General features: G+C 37.8%; 1 protein-coding gene across 2 annotated transcripts in view; it reads right to left on the bottom strand.

The window, feature by feature from the left end:
* Positions 1 to 5,856: 5,856 nt before the first annotated feature.
* The window catches only part of PTGFR (prostaglandin F receptor), a 108,380-nt gene continuing 97,974 nt past the window's right edge, over positions 5,857 to 16,262 (bottom strand). For both annotated transcript variants that reach the window (XM_081817035.1, XM_006732467.3), the window contains exon 3: positions 5,857 to 9,769. In XM_081817035.1, coding sequence (XP_081673161.1) covers positions 9,467 to 9,769 — 303 coding nt within the window. In that variant the 3' untranslated portion in view covers positions 5,857 to 9,466. The remainder of the gene's footprint in view (positions 9,770 to 16,262) is intronic.

Raw genomic sequence — 16,262 nt, 5'->3', positions numbered from 1 at the left:
CCTCATGGGAAATGCCATTATTTTCTAAGGTATCACTAGAAGCATCACAACAGGACACTTTTAATATCTGCCTAACCACAATTTAGCTATGTAGTACTTCTAATTTTAGCTTCTTTAATTCTCAGAACATTTTTGAGCTCTCTGTTTTGCATTTTCTTATGAGTATTGCTCTGAGGAAATCACTAATCTTATAAAACCATAATCGTAAGTGATGACAAATGTGACAATCAACAGGAAACTATATCCTGTTGCTGTTTTCAACTCTTCTAATAGTTGAAATTTTACAAGTTGGTATACTTTACTCTGAGATTGTAGAATGATATATTTAAATAATTGACTACTTGGGTGCCTGGGTGGCTTAGTCGGTTAAGCTTCTTCTTCAGCTCAGGTCAAGATCCTGGAGTCCCAGGATAGAGCCCCTCTTAGGGCTCCATGCTCAGTGGGGAGTCTGATTCTCTTTCTGACCCAACCCCCTCTCATGCTCGTTCTCACTCACTCTCTCTCAAATAAATAAATAAAATATTAAAAAACTAAATGACTACTTAAAACATTTTTGTCTGTGTTTATGTTTGATATTCTTTGTAAGTCTCCCAGAGACCAACGACATACTCTTCTTAAGAGAGAAAAGAATTTTCCTGAGTGGAACCATGTCTTGAAAAACTTCAGCCTGGGCTTTTTCTTCTGTATTTATTTATTTTTTTTTCCTGACCTTAGAAATGCCACTTACTTGGATTTATACAAAAGATGCTGTATTTTTAATGTCTTTAGAATGAGATTTTGAATTCAAGTATTTTTATTTAGTTTGGGTCCATTTATTCTCTACTGTCATTCTAATTGTTCCGAATAAAATCCACTATAATAATTTACTTGTCCCAAAAGTATTAGTGTTATATTTTATTTGGAAACTGAAAAAGTTTCAGTACTCCCTCCTCCCCTTGGAAGCCAACAACTGACTCAGGATTTATTTTACTGAAGTAGGAAATTATTTTAAGACTAACTGGACTCAAATAAGAGTGGAAAACGTAAGGATCAAAGAAGATTATAAACATTGGAAGCATAAGGGAGAAAAATGTAAAGATAATCCAAATAGCACTGTTCTTTTTCCTTTTTTGAAAAAAAAAGAGGTTTTTGGTTAGTGATAAAACATAAGCAATATTTCCAGACTACTATGGGAATTTTGTCTGTCTATATGACAACGAAAGTCTTTTTGACACCAGTAAGAGACATGTGACCATCTAAACCATAGCCTCACTTACATCTGCTTTGTCTTTTTGTATGTGACTCTTACTGTCAATCTATAGCATCCTGCATTCTTCTAGCTCCTTCTTGCATAACTCCGACATTTTTCAGGCAATTTGTTTCAGGTTAGAGAAAAACAGTTCTTAGGAAAGGAATTAAATTGCCAGTACCAAAATAGTAGTACAATTTTGCATTGTCTAAAAGTTTCACTTTTCTTTTTATGTTTCATATCATGCCATCTGTGGCTGGTTAGCACAGTTGATTAAGCCAGTGGTTCTCAAAGTGTGTTCCTCAGATCAGCAGTGCCTGGGACCTTCCCTGGGACCTTGTTAGAAATATAAATTTTCGGGGCGCCTGGGTGGCTCAGTTGGTTAAGCGACTGCCTTCGGCTCAGGTCATGACCTCAGGGTCCTGGGAACGAGCCCCACATCGAGCCGCACATCGGGCTCCCTGCTCAGCGGGAAGCCTGCTTCTCCCCTTCCCATTCCCCCTGCTTGTGTTCCCTCTCTCGCTGTGTCTCTCTCTGTCAGATAAATAAATAAAATCTTTAAAAAAAAAAAAAAAGAAATATAAGTTTTCTGGCCCTTCTTAAGACTGACTGAATCAGTCACTGGGGTGGGGCCCAGCAATCTCATTTAGCAAGTCTTTTATGTAAAACAGATGTATGCCAATATTTGAGAACCACTGGATAATAAACTTGTGATAACAAGCTCAATCCCTGTGTAGGTCAGTTACTGTAACTTTATCTCAGGATTGCAGACTATACTCTTGTTAGGGCTGAATTGTGTCCCTTCAAAATTAATATGTTCAAGTCCTAATTCCCCAGTTCCACTGAAGGCCACTGGATTTAGAGATAAGGTCTTCAAAAGCGCAAGTAAGGTTAAAGGAGGTCACTAGAGTGGGCCCTCGTCCAATAGGACTGGTGTCGTTATAAAAAGAGGAGATTAGATACTGATGAAAGGCCTTGTGAAGACCCAGGGAGAGGACAGCCACCTACAAGACAGGGAGACAGGCCTCAGAAGAAATCAGTCTTACCAACATCTTGATTTCAGGCTTCCAGCCTCCAGAATTGTGAGGAAATAAATCTCTGTTGTTTAAGCCACCCAGTCTGTAGTACTTTGTTATGGCAGCCCTAGCAGACTAATACAGCTCGTAATGAACCCACTTAACCATCTGGAAACTGTTGGTCACACAGACATCTGGCAAAAACAAAATAGCATTACATAAAATTATGTGGCATACACATAACATTTCTTTACTGAAAAAAAGCAATTCAAAGCCCGTTTCCTACTGGTGATAGGTCTTAGGGTCATTGTTGAATCCTAAGAGTAGTATTACTTTTACAATTGTGTGGTCTAGACTAGTATTCTCAACCTGAATTAGTAATAGAGGCCAGGTGAGCTAAGTTCAATATTTCAAAAAGCCTAATAAAAGGGTACCCCAGATAAGACTCCAAGAATATAACCAAAAAAAATATTTTTTCTAAAATTGCTGTTATGATGTTGGGTTTATTGGTTACACATTTGATATATATATAAAAAAAAAAGGTCCCTATCTTACATGGCACAAAAAAATAAATTCCATGAAAACTACAATATCTAAAGATAAAAAACAAAACTCTAACTGTAGAAAACGACAGAGGCAGATATATTTATAATCTTTGAGGACAGAAAGTTTTTCTAAATAAGAAACAAAATAAAGAACCCATGAAAGTTTAGCTCTGCCTAAGTAAAAATGTAGAACTCATCTAGTATGCTGAAAGATGCCTTCAGCACAGAAGAAAATGGCAGCCTTGGAAGAAAAGTATTTGTTAACATTCATAAAAAATAAAGTCTAGTATGGACTGAATTGTGTCCCCCCTCAAAATTCATGTGTTTAAGCCCTATGCTCAGTGTGATGGTATTTGAAGATGGGGCCTTTAGGAAGTAACTAGGTTTAATGATATCATGAGGGCTGGGATCTTCATGATGGGATTTGTGCCTTTGGGACAAGGGTTCTCTCTCTTTCTCTCTCTCTCTCTCTCAGTCTCTCCTTTCCCTTCTATCTTCTCTCCCTCCCCTACACTCCCATCCCCTATCTCTCTCTCCACCATGTGAGGAAACAGCAAGAAGATGGCTACAAAGAGAGCTTTCACCAGGTGTCTAATTGGCTGGCACCTTGATCTTGGACTTCTGAACCTCTGGAACTTTGAGGCATCAATTCCTCTTGTTTAAGCACCCAGTCCATGGTATTTTGTGATAGCAGCTCAAGCTGACTAAGACAATATCCTTAATATACACAGTCTTCCTGAAAGTCAGTAAGAAAAAAATTAACATTAAAAATAGATAAAGGTCAGGAACAGAAAATTTACAGAGGAAGTGGAAATGACTAATAAAGGTATGGAAAAGATGCTAGGCCTCATTAGCAATGGGAAATACAAGTAACATAACAAAGCTAATATTAAATATGATTTATTTTTGCCAATCACATGGGTGACAATAAAAAGATTGCTGAAATAAACAGTAGGTGGTGTCAGGAATAGGGCCTTTTCTTAGGAAGAGAAGGAATAGGGCATTTTCTTAGGAGAATGAGGCGGTTTCTATGGATATTGAAAATGTGCGTGCCCTTAACCCAGCAACCCCACAGAACACAAGAAAGGATAAGGATGTGCATATTGAAATAGTGTAATTGGAAAGAGGGAAATGACTGAAAACAAAAACAGCTCTCCTTCAATAGGAAAATTGTTATTTATAGTACACTTCTCTTATGTAAGAGTATTAAGTTGTTAAAAAGAATACTCTGCATGTACCAACATGGGTTATTGAAAAACCAAAGTTTTACAACACAACAGTATGTCTAGTAGAATCTCATTTTTTTTTAAACTAAAATTATTTAGGTGTATAGTAGTATAGGATTGCCTTATTGAACATGGGAAAGTTAGCACTACAACAGAAGGCATTTTGTTAATTTGAGGTTTTACCAATCAGATATTAAAAAAGAACTCAAATGTTATTAAATACAAAACTCTAAGAGTTTATATGCTTGTATAAGTGGAAATGTAAAGCACACTTTAAATCTAAAATACAGTTCCTCTAGATTTCAGTAATTCTGCCTCTACTTTGGTATGAATAAGGATATATATAAAATGGTATTTTCAGGGCACCTGGGTGGCACAGTCGGTTAAGCATCCAACTCTTAGTTTCGGCTCAGGTCATGATCTCAGGGTTGTGAGATCGAGTGTCCCCATGTCGGGCTCGGTGCCGGGCTCTGCTTGGGATTCCCTCCCTTTGCCCCTCCCCCTGCTCTTGTGTGCGCATGCTCTCTCGCTCTCTCTCTCTCAAATTAAAAAACAAACAAAACAAAAAAACAAGTGTTTTCACTTCTTATTCTATATTGACTTTTTAACTTCTAAAATTCCTATTAATTGCAAACAGCATATGTGGCATTCATTCTGCCTTATCTTTATATTTTACAAGCTACTTAGAAGAATGAATCTTATATGCTTTCATTCCATGACTTTCTTAAATAAAAAAAAACTTTAAAATAAACAGTTCTAGTTTGAATTATATTAGAAGGGCAAAATGAAAATATTTGACCTAATATGTAAATCATTTGTGCAGTCCACCAATTATTTTCAGTTCGCCTCCAAGGCATATCATAGTATTGCACTAACCTGCTTCCTTGAAGGAGGTAGGCCATCACCTGCTTTGGCCAGAGATGTGTGAGCAAAAGAAATACGTCTTACCTCTAGGTGGAAGCTCTAGGAGCCAGGTCATGATTTACCATGCTTTTTTCCCTGCAGCACGGCAAACAGCAACCTAGAAGACTGTGGCTGCTTTGTCACCTAAGGTCTCTGAGTGATTACAATGGGCAGAGCTCCCTTTCTGAGTGGACAGGAGCCAGGAGTGAGATATAAACCTTTGAAGGTTCATGGCACGAAGACTTGGGCGGCGGTTTGTTATCACTGACATTTCTCTGCTATCCTGACACATCTAGGCCAGTGTGTTTTGGAAATTATCAGATTCCCATCAAAATTTATGACCTGCCCAGGTGAACCCCAACAACAACAACAACAACAACAACAACGAAGGAGGCAGGAAACAGATACCAAAGGTAATAAAAGAAAACAAGTTGAAATTCTTCTAACCAGTAGCAGAGCTTGCAAACCCAGGCCTCGGGTATTTAAAAGCCATGTTTCATTCTACCTCGGACACTGAGGGGTCTTCCAGCTGGGAGCGAAGGGGTTTGTTTTTGAAGCTGTTTTATTTATTTATTTATTTATTTTTTGGAGAGAGGACAGGGGGGCTGGGGATTCAGTTGTCCTCGTTGTTTGCATGGGCAGGGGCTCTGTTGGTGCCAGCATCGGAAGAGGGGTTCAAGCAGCGAGAGGGTTAGGGTAGGGAGAGGGCTGACTAGATGAAGATTCTGTTTGAGAACGGGGGTCTGTCGAAGAGGGGACTCCCATGAGCAAAAGGATGATCAGCTCGGAGGAGGAGGGCTCAGGCGGCGGGAGGGTTTGGACTGGGAGTTTGAACTGCTCGTTGGAACAGGCGGCGTTCTTCCCACCAAATAGATAAAAATGGAAGTTTAGGTTCAAGAGTTCCAAGCTTTAAATGACCTTCCAAGAAATAGCCACTCTTGATAAACACTAGTCCAAGTTTATTGTAAATCATCTGTTTGAAGTTTTAAACTAGTCAAAACACTAAAATTATATGAGTTGCACACTGATACAAGTCACAAAATATACATATCACTGTTTAATCTCATACGGTCCAGCAAGTATGAAGAACACAAAATATATTCACATAACACATTGTATCTACTGTTAAAATACCTCAGTAACAAGTTGAAGTCCAACATTATTTACCACGTGGTAAAATATTTGACACCCAGATGAAGAAGTAAGAAAATGTGCATTCTCATCTTTCATATTCTGACCTTCATTTATTAATTTGGAGCAATGATGGTGATACAGGCAAAGCTAACAGCAAGTTTCACAAAAAGTTCATCCAGGTGTTTAGCAAGTGCTCTTATCTGGGATGTAAGTTCAGATTAGACACAAAACTAAAGTGGGTTTTTCTACTAAAGACTGAAAATGAGCAAACAAGACCATTTATTGCGTAAGACAGATACATCTGTGTCCGTGCGTGTGTGTGTGTGTGTATGAGTTGACTTTTAGGTATTTTGCACTTCAGCAATACAAATAATTAAAAGGAACTTTCAGCCTTTAGGAAAAAATGTAGAATATTTCTGCACTTAGTTAAATCCTCAGTAAAAAGTGTGATACATTGGGATGCACTTACAACTAATTATGAGTCAGCATTATCTTTGTATTCATAATCATAAAAACCCATATGCTGTTGGCTTTTTTTGTCTCAGTTTTTAAATTCATTAACAAAAGAAAAAGCCTGGCTTTTGCAAGTCATTTGCCCAGAATAATAAATTTTCCCAGAAGTAATATGATCAAATAGTAAGTGAAGTGGCTTTGATACTACTTTACCCAATGAGAAGGGCAATTCAGTTGCTCTGACAGTCTAATTATAAATTTTAAAACAGAACTTAAAATTTCAAAATTGGTTAACCTGGTGAACACTATTTGTACTATTTGTTTCCAGTAATCGGAACAAGTGTATTTTCACTTTGAACATTTCTATGAAAGTGGTTGATGGATGCTACACTCTATTGTTCAACACACAATAAGATGCTGAACTACACTGAAATATATATAATAACAGAAATAAAATTCTGAAGTCAGATATATGCATATTGTGTTCACTTTATTTCATTTTCCTTGGACAAAAGGCTTAACACAATGTAAATGCATATTCTTTTACTACTTTTTTTTTTTCAATTTTTGGTGTCTACTTCTTGGGTTTAACCTCATTATAAACCAACTTAGTTGCCCTAAGCCTGTGCTCAGATAATAAAGAGAATCCTTCCAGGATATGCAGAGAGTGACTGCCCTGTCATTCCCTAACACCTTACACGCCCATGCATTCCCACGTATGGTAAGGTCACAGTATCTCCTCACTGTAGATATATGTGGCCAGGGTGACATCATGGCAATAGAACAACCATGATGCCATTTACTTAGAACCCTTGAGGAGAAGAGGCCGGGAGCCCTGAACAAGAGTTTCTCTGCATGCGTCTCCCGGGTCACAATACATGGAAATGTTTGCTACAGCATCCTATCCAGCATGAGGAGGAAGGATGAAGCTGTGGTTCCTTGTGACTCAGCTCCCAGGACACCAACACTCTCTTAAGGAGCTGTGGGAAATAAATGTCTCCTCTAAAGCCATCTCAGTGTTCTAGGCTTTAAGTGCTCTTGAAACACATGAGAACATTCCTGTAATGTAACAGCAATCACAAATTGCAATGGCTTTTTTTTTTTAAGTATATACACCGGATATTTAAATATACATATACACACATATATATATCAAAATAACCAATATGTAATTGTCATTTTAAGTAAAAATGCACAAAAACTTTGCAAGTCCATGCCCATTTTGCATCAAAAAAACTCTTGTCTGTAACTCAACTTGGCAAGTATTTTATGAGCAACTACTATGTATTCTATATATGAGAATAACCTAACTTTGTGTGATTCATCATTTACTGGTCTTAAATTAAGAATATCATGTGCCCCTGTGTGAGTGTGTGTGTGTGTGTGTGTGTGTGTGTATTTCCCCTCTTTAAATTCACTGGAAAAAAGTGGTTTCCTTTAAATCTTCAATGAGGTTATTTGCTTAATTTCTTTTCATTTGTTCATAAGAATTTACCAAAATTCACAAAAGTTGACAACTTCCAATGTATATTACCAGTCAAAAGCAAAAATTTGTGAATATAATAATTTAAGTCTAGCTGAGACACATAGATTTCCTGGAGAACGTGAAATCAGTCTCACAGAGAAGGTTAATTTTTTAAATGGACCACAAGTAATGAAAGCAATAATTCTTTTACAGAAATACATTTCCTTACTGTGAAGCAGAACTCCCTACCCTATGTTCTGCTAGCCCCAGGACATTTTCAATGATTACTAAAATTTGGGGGGTTGAATTACACAAAGAAGCAAAGAAGTCTGAAGTATTACTGAGAAATTTGAAGAGAGATCATTATCCCCTGATCTCTTGGTTACCCGTAATAATGATCACCAAATGCCTGACTAATTGCCAATTTTCCCCTTGACATAGGTAACATAGGCTCTAGAAGATGCCATCTTACAGATTTAATGAACTAGCTTTCAACAGAAATTTTTGATATGCTGTGTGTGTGTGTAGAAAGCACAAACACTCTAGCTGCAGATAGTCTTTGAATATTATATATAGATTGTGTTTCTTTTGTTCTCTAATACAGAAATGGCAGTTCAAAGTAGAACTTCTTTGCCAATATGCTTTGTACCTATCCACATGGTTTTAAGTTCTGTTTGTTTGCATTATCTGTGCCAGAGCTTCATAGGAACTGCTATAAGGCAAATCACCCAGATATGTGCTGAGATAGAGCCTTTGTTTCTCAAAAAATTATTTACTGTGCACTAGAACTTTCAGAGGAAAAGGAGATTATGTGAAAACTGGGCAAATCTATGACTCACACAAAAAAACCTTCAAGCAACAATTTACCTTCACAATAATACATGCAAGCAGTCATATTTGTCAACATGACAAGGATAGGCTCGTTCTAAGGAGCCTCACGAGGTCAGGCAACCTGATGGCCACACCTGGTGTCATGGAGGTCACTATAAAAAGCCACCGTGAATCCCATGAGACATGAGCGTACATACATTGATTGAAGCTACATAATGAGGGGTATAACAGACCAGACCCCACAATGAGCATGCTCCACTTCATGAGCCTCGTTTATCAGGAACAGCTGCAGAACAATGACACCCAAACAGCTCTTTGCCTGTGCAAGTCAACAGAAAGATGCTCTTTGACAAATAGGACATGCAAATGCTTTAGGCTTCAACAGAGTCACTCATTCCAAAAGTGTGAATAACACAAATAAGCCAAATTTTTTTTCATTTTGACTCCCATGGCATCATCGCATCATGTTTACCTCCAGTTGACAAAAACAAGTGAAAAGATGCAATTGTACAGTGAATTTAACAAATTTCAACAGCCGAATCTGACAAAAGTACCCCCAAACTAACTGCTGAGGTCTGAATTTTCCAGTTAGGCTTTCTATCTCTATCCAATTAACTGAAATATTGACAAAACTTGCCTGAAAGTTGCCCTAGATCTACACTGCCTTACTGTCCTATTAAACCAGGCGTTTGCTGATTTATTTTCTCTGCAACTGGGGACTCAGAAATAGCAGCAACCTTTAAGGAATTTTTAATGGAGCTAAGCTCCCACACATGCAAGCTGATGACATGCACTCCACAGCAGCGTCTGGCCAGTTTGTAGAGGTTCTTAAGGACCGCCTTCCGCAGCAGAATGTACACCCAGGGATCTAAGATTTGATTCCATGTTGCCATTCGGAGAGCGAAAAGTGTTGTTTCACAGGTCTCCAGAGAATGATCTCCATTTATTCCAATGTTGGCCATTGTCACCTGCAAAACAAGCAAAATAAAATCCATTGATACAGATATTTTCTCAGTCCTATAGTTGTTTAACTTAACTAGCTAAGCTGCAAGGTATCCATTTCACATTCCACAAAGTGATGTTATTTTGCAAAACACTGACAAAAAGAAATGAACAGTAGCAGGAACATTGACGTAGACATCTGGATCCTTTGAGTTCAAACTGACATTAGAACTACAAAAATGATAACTTATATGGCAAGTCAAATGTGCACAAATAGAACGACCCAAGAGAGGACAAACACTGATATAAGTACTGACTTTTTCTTACTTTTGGGAATAGTGAAGTTCAAAGCCAACACACATGTGTATGTTTCCATGAAAAAAAAAAAACTGAAGTTTATTTATGTAAATAAATTAAAGTACAGATAAACTATAGATAAGAGGTTTTTAGAATGAATTCAGAGCATCTGATATGGGTAGATGGTGACATAAAATATCCATTCATTTGGGCCATGTAATACAATTATACCCATTGTTAAGGTCACCACAATTAATAAATCTGCCAGGCTACTTTACTCATAGATAACAGTTTTATTCTGCAAGTGATTCTATACAGCCTCTACCGCAAGTCTATGTGTATCTGTGGGCCACTTCAGGACTCCAGTGGCTGTTCACATTTAAAAGCAAAGGTAATTTTAAAAATTATGTTTTTGTTCCTCTGAGTAATCATAAAAGTAAATTAATCTAGATCTCACTCATATGTGTAATCTATAACAAACAAACAACAACAACAAGCTAAACTCACAGATACAGAGAACAGATTGGTGCTTGCCACAGGTGAGGGAATTTTGTGGTGACATTACTAGACTTATTGTGGTGATCATTTTGCAATATGCACAAATATCAAATCATTATGTTGTACACCTGAAAGTAATATGATGTTATAGGTCAATTTTATCTCATAAATCAATCTAGCAGTGAGTAGCTTTTGAGTGTTTACTATATCCAGGTATTGTGCTAGATATGAGTGATGCAGAGGTGAATATTTAGAGAAATCCCATCTAACATATGCTGTATGTTGCTTATTTATCTGGTTTTTATTTCTGTCTCTCATATTAAAATAGAATCTTCTTGAAAACCTATATTTTTCTCTGATTGGTTCTCTGTTGTATCCCCAGCACCTGGTATACAGTAGGGCAGTTAATATTTGTTGGGGAATGAAATAAATGAATGAAGTCCCTATGAGGAGAGCCCAACAAGAACACAAACAGTTAAATGTTGTAGCATAACACAGGCACGTAAAAGATGCCATAGGCAGGGCTATTTACTGACCCATGATCTCAGGTGCGGTTATTGAAAATTTTAAGTTTTTGCAATTTTTCTAGTGTATCAAAACTTCAATTATTCAGACTTGACTAATTTTGAATTTATAGTGATTCTGCTGTAGTTTGTCTGAATTTTCCTTGGCACTATTTTTTAAGGAAATTTAAATAAATACATAATCAAAACTATTTCTGGTGGAATGTCCAACTTCTTAGACACCAAACCATTTTCTAGAATTTTATCAACATCTATTTGCACATGAACAATGTCTCTAATAATTATACACGGTTCTCATCTAGTCACTGAAGTGGATGTTTTCACACGTAGTTCCCTTATTCTAAGAAGCAGACTATTCCTTTTCTCCTTTCTGTCAACACAGAACACTAGTTCAGAGACGGTGACTTTGGGGAATGATAGGGTACACAGAAGTACAATCCACTGATCTGCAAGTTACTGTCCCTTATAATATTATCATCCAAACACTGATCTTTGGGTCTGACACTTAAATAACCACAAAGATAGGGACTAGTTGTGAATATGAAGTTACAATCCAGCCTTATTGGATGGTGAAAAAGTCCCATCTGGAAGCTTTGCCAAGGGACTGTTCCATTCCATCTCCATGTTTGAGAAGTTGAACTTCTGTGTTATTTAGATGACTGGTGACTAAAGAACTAGGTACAAATGATGGATTTTTAAATACCACAGCACCTATGAGTATTTGCAAATGAGAAATTTCTTTTTTTTTTTTTAGGATTTTATTTATTCATTTGAGAGACAGAGCATGAGCGGGGGGTCGGGGGGAGGCAGAGGCAGAAGAAGCAGACTCCCCGCTGATCAGGGAGCCCGACGCGGGGCTCGATCCCAGGGCTGTGAGATCATGACCTGAGCAAAAGGCAGACGCTTCACCAACTGAGCCACCCAGGCGCCCTGAGAAATTTCTTTTTAATTGAATTGCAATGGCAGTTTTGGAAAAGGAACCTTACGTAAATTACTGAATCCATCTCAACTAAACAGGTGACTTTTAGAATTAAATATATTTGTGGTGATTTAACCATATAGCATTCATGAAATAGAATACTTTATCTCTGCAATAGTGACTGCAAGAAACTTCGGGGAAAAAAATTACTCTTACGCAAATCCAGAAATACAGGTTTAAAAAAAACTGTAAAAAATTGAAATATAGAGGCTCTAAGAGGATACTTCTTTACAACTACGATTTTTTTCCATACTTAAATTGTATAAATGTCGACTCCATTAAATATAAAAGGTAACAATATTTCAGTCATTTCCCATTTACTGACTACTCATTAAGAATTTTTAAAATAGTATTTTGAGCCTGGTAGATGATTTAGAGATAAAATAGAGGTAAAATATGAAATGTTTTTGCCTAGCTATTTCTCTTTCTTACTCCCACCTTTACTGAGATATAACTGCCAAAAATTGTGTATATTGGGCGCCTGGGTGGCTCAGTCAGTTAAGCGACTGCCTTCGGCTCAGGTCATGATCCTGGAGTCCCGGGATCGAGTCCCGCATCGGGCTCCCTGCTCGGCGGGGAGTCTGCTTCTCCCTCTCCCATTCCCCCCTCTTGTGCTCTTTCTCTTTCTCACTCTCTCTCTCAAATGAATAAATAAAATCTTAAAATAAATAAATAAATAAATAAACAAACTGTGAGTTGTAGAACATTCTCTATCACCGTGAGTTGAAATTTACATATTCTAGTTTTTGTCTCCAGAGCATCATGGAGTAAATGCTGTCACCTTTTCACATACATTAATAACATTAACTTCTATCTATTTCTCCATTTCTTCTACTGCTCCTCATACAACATGGCTTGCAAATGCCTGGCTGTCCCCCTCTTATACACTAGTTTCTTGATCTTCCTTTAAAAAAAAATGCACTGGGCGCCTGGGTGGCTCAGTCGTTAAGCGTCTGCCTTCGGCTCATGATCCCAGGGTCCTGGGATGGAGTCCCACATCGGGCTCCCTGCTCAGTGGGAAGCCTGCTTCTCCCTCTCCCACTCCCCCTGCTTGTGTTCCCTCTCTTGCTGTCTCTTTCTCTCTGTGTCAAATAAATAAATAAAATCTTTTAAAAAAATAAATAAATAAAATAAAAAATTAAAAAATGCACTGGTCAGAAATAAAATTTACGCTCTCTATGTAGTTAAACAAGGACAGAGCTCAGTGAAACAATCATTGCTTAAAATCCAGACAAACCACTCCTATCTGTGCCTCCAGGATTATCTCAGCTAGTTTCTCCTTTGAATAGGTCCTAGCTCCCAGTGCATTACAGGAAATAAGCTTCTTACTTATTAGATGTACTCCAAGTGAATATGTGGAACAAGACAACCTTCACATTTCCCTGCTTATTTCCAAATTATTCAGACTTATATGTATGGATGTATAAATATTTAGACATAAATATGCACAGTTACAGTCCCGTACCTGTGACTCTGTCTTAATGGATTTGCTTTGCGGTATAAATATTGAATTCTGGAGCCTCAGATATCAAACCCAGGGCAGGAGCCCTGTACATGCTCTTTGATCCACTCACATGAGGTCTCTCAAACCCTCTCAAGTTTGCTGTTTTATCACTTAAAAACCAGACCATTCTATTATGGGCTCCTAACTGGTCCTCCAGACACAATTTACTTATTCACTTATTTCAATTTGTTCATTGTATTTGTCAAATATTTCATAAATGCCACAACACATCATTTTCTTGTCCTTCCCTCACCAGGAAGGACATGTCTAAATCCTCCGCCCTTCCCAATCCCATCTTCTCCAAGAAGCCTTCCCTGATCTCTCTATATCTCATAAACCCCTTCTACACTCCCCTTACACTTGCCACCATTCCATTGGCATTGATAGACACCAGATCAGTACCATGTGTAAAATGTATTATAATGAGAAAATGTCTGCATAATAGTCCTTCGATTATATTGTGCCTTATGTCTTTAACTTCTTCAAATCTTTCTCCTCTACTTTTGACAGGATAATTGGGAAAAGACTCCCACAGTTGAGATGAGAAAGACAAGAAGAAACAGGTAGTTTCAAGTGCAGAATTTTGGAGGATTAAGCAGAAAGCAGGCTAGGCAGCCCCAGATTCAAGAAGTCAAGGATTTACGGTGAAAAACAAGAGAAGTAAATGAAAGCTTACGTGGACTCGTGTTTCAAAGACTGCCTCCGACTCTGAGACCGTTCATCTCTAGCCTATCCGAGTGCCTATGTACTTAAGATTAAAGGAACCTGCTACAATTAAAGTTAGTTTAAAATTTTTAATTTTTTTAAGGTGATAAATCAAACATTTATTTTACTGTTTAGGGAAGGGTCCCTAATCTCTGGTCAAAATTGAGAATCACTGTGGAGGGTAAAGAGCAGAGGCGCAGATGCAGAGATTCCTACCTGGCCAGATCCCAAAAGGGTTTTGAGGACCTAGAAAGGGCAGGGGCGGTGGGGATATATTCAAAATGCTACAACAGAGACTTCTCTGTCTTAGAGGTCCTAATCGGGGCTAAAGGGCTTCTGCCATCCCTGCACCTCCTGCATAAAATAAGTTGTTAGACTCAACAGCTAACACTGATTAGTCAGTGAGATTGATATAACTCTAGAAAAGCTCTGGCCTACCTACAACTGGCCATTGACTGTTCCTCTCAGTGTGTGACTGCTCCAGCCACAGGGGAGAGTCAGGAAGACCAGACCAGTCCACTAGGGTGACTTAGGCCCCGTAGGAACGATGGAATTCCTTTGCCCTAACATGTCTTCAAGAAAGGAAAGAAAGGGAAGGGAAAAGTCCTGTTGGCAATTTATATACTTTAACTATTTCATCCTCACAAAATTCCCAGGGATAGTTACTATTTTTCTGATACTGCAGGTAAGAAAACAAAATCACAGAGACATTAACTTGCCCAAGTTCCCACTGCTGGTAAGTGGCAGAGGCAGGATTTAAACCCATCTACCTGGCTTCAAAGCTTCTGATCTTTTACTAAACCATTCCCAGTAATGAGACCAATAATTGTATATTTATGAACAAGATGATAAACTGAAAATAATAACAAACATTTATGAGTACTTACTATGTTCCAGACGCTGTTTTATTTATTTTTTAGAGATTTTATTTATTTATTTGACAGACAGAGAGAGCACAAACAGGGGGAAAGGGAGAGGGAGAAACAGGTTCCCTGCTGAGCAGGGAGTCCCATGCAAGGCTCAATCCTAGGACCCCGAGATCATGACCTGAGCCAAAGGCAAACGCTTAACCAACTAAGCCATCCAGGTGTCCCCAGACACTGTTTTAATATTTTACAACTATTATCATATTTAATCCTGTTAACAAGTCTTTGAGGAAAGCAGTATTATCCCTACGTCAAGATGAAAGAGCTGAAGCATGGAGAAAGAAGTTAAGTAATTTGCCCAAGGTCGTAGAACTAAAAAGTGATGGGGTCAGGATTTGAAGAGCTGGAGCTGGTGAGTGAGGATGCATGTATTTGTCTCCTTGGCATTAGTAGGTCTCATTTTTAACTCACTAGGTTTTTATTTCTTTCTGCCCATATCTGATGTTCTTTCTAGCTGATTCTAGCACTTTTTCACCCAGTATTTCTATTAATGCACTTTCACTAGTATCTTTTGTTAAAATCAGGAATGTATGCTATTAAATATGTTGCTCCAAATCTCTCGTGCCCATAACAACAGATGTAAGTGACAGGTAGGTCAGTTGGGTCCAGTACCACTCAGCTGAGGTGTCCTTCAGAAGCATGATTGTCAAAAAGACGCAAGGGCAAAGGAAACATATCTGTCCTGGAGGGGAAGGATTTTTTTAATTTACTAATAGATATAAAGTGATGCAGACAATAAGACAAAACTCAGCATCCTTTTTTTTTCTTCATATCTACTCCACAATGAACAGCATAATTTTCATTTTAGTATCCTCTTTCATCATTTGACTGGTCTTCAGATGTCCTTTTGGATCCCGTTTATTTATTTATTTATTTTTTAATCCACACTTGTAATTGTTACCCTTATTCTACCATTTCTGTTCTTTGACACTGATGAAAATAAAAAATCAATAGGCAAATTTTTTAGATCTTACAAGAAAAACATGTGTATGAGAATATATGTGTTTGTTTTTATGTTCTGCCTTGTTATAAAAGTCGTCTGAGGCATTTTACTTTGAACTATGCTTTTAACAGCACTGTAAACTC

Source organism: Leptonychotes weddellii, chromosome 4 (assembly GCF_054177405.1).
Source record: "Leptonychotes weddellii isolate Sample4059 chromosome 4, ASM5417740v2, whole genome shotgun sequence".
Lineage (NCBI taxonomy): Eukaryota > Metazoa > Chordata > Mammalia > Carnivora > Phocidae > Leptonychotes > Leptonychotes weddellii.
The sequence above is the reverse complement of the archived record's forward strand: the minus strand, read 5'-3'. Positions and strand labels throughout refer to the sequence as shown.